This window comes from Ovis canadensis, chromosome 5, assembly GCF_042477335.2.
Source record: "Ovis canadensis isolate MfBH-ARS-UI-01 breed Bighorn chromosome 5, ARS-UI_OviCan_v2, whole genome shotgun sequence".
Lineage (NCBI taxonomy): Eukaryota > Metazoa > Chordata > Mammalia > Artiodactyla > Bovidae > Ovis > Ovis canadensis.
The window spans coordinates 21512105-21516671 of NC_091249.1; the positions used below are offsets into that span (position 1 = coordinate 21512105).

General features: G+C 46.9%; 1 protein-coding gene across 1 annotated transcript; it reads right to left on the reverse strand.

The window, feature by feature from the left end:
• Positions 1-1515: 1515 nt before the first annotated feature.
• LOC138441654 (olfactory receptor 1f45-like) lies at positions 1516-2463 on the reverse strand. The gene has a single exon (XM_069592751.1). It carries the CDS (start codon positions 2461-2463, stop codon positions 1516-1518), a length of 948 nt encoding a protein of 315 aa, XP_069448852.1.
• Positions 2464-4567: the final 2104 nt, after the last annotated feature.

The window sequence follows — 4567 nt, forward strand, 5'->3', positions numbered from 1 at the left end:
ATCCCTGGGTAGGGAAGATCCCCTGAAGTAGGGAATGACACCCCACTCCAGTATTCTTGCCTGGAAAATTGCATGGATAGAGGAGCCTGGCGGGTTACAGTCCAGGGGGTCACAAAGAGTCAGTCATGACAGAGTGCCTGAGCGCCCATGTATGCAGATATAATGGTTAAGGTGAGGTCATATTAGAGTACAACAGATTCCTAATCCAGAGTAAGTGGTGTCCTTATCAAGAGGGAATATTTAGAGACGGACATGCACGCAGGGAAGATGACATGTAAAGATGAAAGCAGGTATCTACAGGTCAGGGACACCAAAGAGAGCTAGTGAACCACCAGGTGGGGAGAGAGGCCTGGAAGAGACGCTGGCTTAAGCCACAGAAGAAAGCAACCTGCCAGTGCCTTGATTTCAGACTGAGGGTCTCCAGATGTGCAAGACAACAAAGTTCTTTTATTTAAGCCATGTGTTGACAGTTTGTGGTATTTTGTTATAGAAACCCTAATATAGCAAATAGGCTATTCATCCTAACTAATACAAAAATTAGTATCAGAAGTGGAGTGTTCTAATCACAAAAATAAAAAATTAGTTGCACTCATCTAGTGACTTGGGGGCAAGGACACAAATATTGCAGACTGGAAAGCTGGTGAACCTTGTTATGTCAGAGACCAGTATTTGGTAATGTCGTCACCTGGTATAACCTACCGGAAACGTAGACCATAGGTCTACTGAGTCTGTGTTTCTCGAAGTGACTGGGGAGAGTGAGAACACCACCATAAGCTGGCTGCTCCTTGCTGCTTGCCTCAAGGAATCGCAAGAAAGAGGTGATCTGACCCAAGAACAAGCCAGTTTTGAAAGTCAGCAATACCACATGATTGGAAGAGCCAACAACTTTCTCTTCTCTCAAACAGTTTAAAGAGGAATTTTGCCTCATGCCCAAGGCTATTATTTCAAATGACTATTAACAGAGAATGACACAGATGTAGGTAGTTCAAGAAACCAAATACTGTATATTAAATAGACTTAAGAACTTTGGCTAGGAAAAAAAAAAAACTGTATATGGTTCCTAGCAACTAGGAGTACTAGACCAGATGTCTGCTGTTCTTTGAAGGAACTCTACTGCTAAAAAATCCAAGAATCTGCAAAACCTTACACCCTTTGAGTTTTTGCCTTGGTGCCTCTGTGTTACAGCAGCTTAACCTGACCTTAACACAAAGTAGCACTTGAATCCTGGTCTCTCTGGTTTCTAGAGCACTTCCTTTTAACCATGTTGCGTTCTTTAGACTTCAGTTTAAGCGCTACAGGGTCAGAGATTTTGTTTGTCCCCTGCCAGCCTCTTGAAAGAGTAAGCAACCAATAGTAACATGTAACAGATGTTTAATAAATATCTGTTGGAAGGATAAAGTAATAAACCAATGAACCAAGACTGAAATATAGGAACTATCTAAGACTGGGGCTGTGCAGGAAAGTTCAGGACAGATGGGTGCTGAACTTGGACACTCAGAAGTCACAATGCTGTGGTCACTGAATAAAAACTGGCCTCCTGCTGATGAGGGCCCCCAAGGCGCCCTTCATGTCGCTGTTGCGTAGGCTGTAGATGAAGGGGTTCAGCATGGGAGTGACCACAGTGTACATCACTGCAGCGGCTGTGTCCTTCTGGGCTGTGTGGGAGGACATGGGGCTGAAATAAACCCCAATGATGGTGCCGTAGAACAGGGACACCACAGAGAGATGAGAGCCACAGGTAGAGAAAGCCTTCCACTTGCCCCTCGTGGACGGGACCCTCAACACGGCAGCAGAGATGCGCGTGTAGGAGACCAAGATGCCCACAAAGGGGGCGATGATAGGCAGGGCGCCCACAGTATATATCATTGCATTGTTGAGAAAGGTGTCAGAGCAGGCGAGCTTCAGCAGAGGGCTCAGGTCACAGAAGAAACTGGGGATCAAGTTGCGGGTGCAGAATGAGAGACGGGTCAGTAATACTGTGTGGATCAGGGCATTCCCCAAGGCTGCAGTCCAGGACGCTGCCACCAGGAGGCTACAGAGCTGTGGTGTAACAGACAGGGCATAGTGTAGAGGGTGACAGATGGCCACATAGCGGTCATAGGCCATGGCGGTCAGCAGGAAGCAGTCGATGCTGGCAAACCAGATGAAGAAGAACAACTGGGCCAGGCAGCCAGCATAAGGAATCCCTTTGTGTCCTGACACGTGGTTGGCCAGCATCTTGGGGATAGTGGTGGAGGTGAAGCAAATGTCCACAAAGGCCAGGTTGGCCAGGAAGAAGTACATGGGCGTGTGGAGCCGGACGTCATTGGCGATGGCCAGGATAATGGACAGGTTCCCCAGCTGCGTGACCAGGTACATGCTCAGGAAGAGGATGAACAGCAGCTGCTGTTGCTTGGGGTCCTCCGAGAGGCCCAGGAGCAGGAACTCAGAGACCAGGGTGAGATTAGCCCCAATTTCAGCCATCCTGAATCAATCAGAAAGGAAACGGAGGAGCTGTCCCGGGTCCTGGTCAAGGCCAGCCCCTCTTTTGCACCCTGGATCTCATCCCCTCTCCTTAGTTCAGCCGTTCATCACTTCTTCCCACTCTTTCCTGTCGCTGAATCCCCCCACCCATTTGCTGGATCATTTCCATCAGTAAACACCATTCATTCTTCACAGCCCACCTGCAGGGTGTCACTCGCAGCTCGGGGGACAGCTCCTAAGCGCACTGACCATCTCTCACCTCTCCCACCTGTGTCTCTGTGCACCAAGGCTTTATCTGATCACTGGAGCAGGTTTAACCTGCACACGGTGTAACGAGGACGTGCTGGCAGTTGGCATCCCAAGAAGGACTTTTGGCTAGTGAGGGACTGGGCTTGTTGGGTGAGTGTCCCAACTTCATTCCTTCTGAGCGAGGCAGCTGTGGGGTGTGCTCTCACAAGGATCCCTATTCATCCACACCTTCCTACCCCAAACACTCACTGAGTCTTCTGGGATTATTTTCCAAATAAATCTTTGCACTCAAGTTCTTGACTCAGAATCTGCTTTGGGGAGAACTCAAATTAAGATGGCTCAGTGGAGAGGAACCCATCTACCAGTGCAGGAGCTGCAGGAGAGGCGGGTTCAATCCCTGGGTCGGGAAGATCCCCTGGAGGCCGAAATGGCCACCCATTCCAGTATTCTTACTGGGATAATCCCACGGGCAGAAGAGCCGGGCAGACTACAGTCCATGGGGTCACAAAACGTCAGACACAGCTTAGTCACACTGCAAGCAGTGTGTTGTGTGCTTATCACATGCTTTGTGCTATACAAGATGTACCCATTTATCATTATCTTCATTTTTTGTATTTATTGGTATTTATTTTATTGGAGTATAACTGCTTTACAAGATTGTATGAGTTTCTGCTGTACAAAGAAGGGACTCTGCTATGCGTTTGTGCTGAGTCACTTCAGTTGTGTCCAACTCTTTGCGATGCTATGGAAGCTTCCAGGCTTCTCTGTCCATGGGATTCTCCAGGTAAGAATACTGGAGTGTCAAGAGGGAGGGGACATATGTATACCTATGGCTGATTCATGTTGATGTTTGGCAGAAACAAACACAATTCTGTAAAGCAATTATCTTTCAATTAAATAAGCATAAAATAAAAAAAAATTACTGGAGTGGGTTGCCATGCCTTCCTCCACAGGAGCTTCCCAACCTAGGGACTGAACCCGTGTCTCTTACATCTCCTGCATTGACAGGTACATTCTTTACCGCTAGCGCCACCTGGGGATCAGCTCTATGTATACATAGACGCCCCCACCCCGCGTCCCTCCCACTCACGACCCCCCCACCCCATGCCACCCCTCTAGGTGGTTACAGAGAGCTAAGCCGAGCTCCTTGTGTTACACAGCAGCTTCCCACTAGCTGGCTCTTTTCACATGGCAGTGTATGTATGTCAATCCTCCTCTGACAGTTTGCCCCATCTTCTCCTTCCCCTCTTGTGTTCTCGGATCTGTTCTCTCCATCTGCACCTCTATTCCTGCCCTGGAACTAAGTTCACCTGCACCGTTTTTCTAGATGCCACATATATGCCGCAATATCCAACATTTGTTTTTCTCTATCTGACTCGCTTCACTCTGCAAGACAGACTCTAGATCCATTCACTTCTCTACAAATGACCCACTTTCATTCCTCTTCAGTCTGAGTAAACATCACCTTCGAATTTTGAGGCTGGTCTTGGTTTCAAATAGTTAAGGTTTACTTTGGTTTTGATTGCTCGTGCCCTGTAGTTTTTGCCTAACTCATAGGTGCAATGTTCTGATGATTATAAAATCAAAAGCTTAGAAGAAAATATGAAAAGAAAGCATGCAGAATGAAGAGGCAAAAATATTCTTATTGGGTATGGGTAATGTTCTTATTAAATATGGCAAACAGTACTCTGCTGTATTTGTGGATGGTCAGAGAAGAAATGATATTCCCAGTGAATAGCAGTCTTGGAACATTTGATACTTGCAGAAGACTGGGCAACCTGGAACAGTTTTGTGACTGTGTAAGACTCACTAGAAACTATAACACTTAATTTATATTTTTAAAAGAAAAAAATGT

What these genes read in the sequence shown, in the direction of transcription:
- LOC138441654 (XM_069592751.1), bottom strand. Translation starts at nt 2,463, where the DNA reads ATGGCTGAAATTGGGGCTAATCTCACCCTGGTCTCTGAGTTCCTGCTC.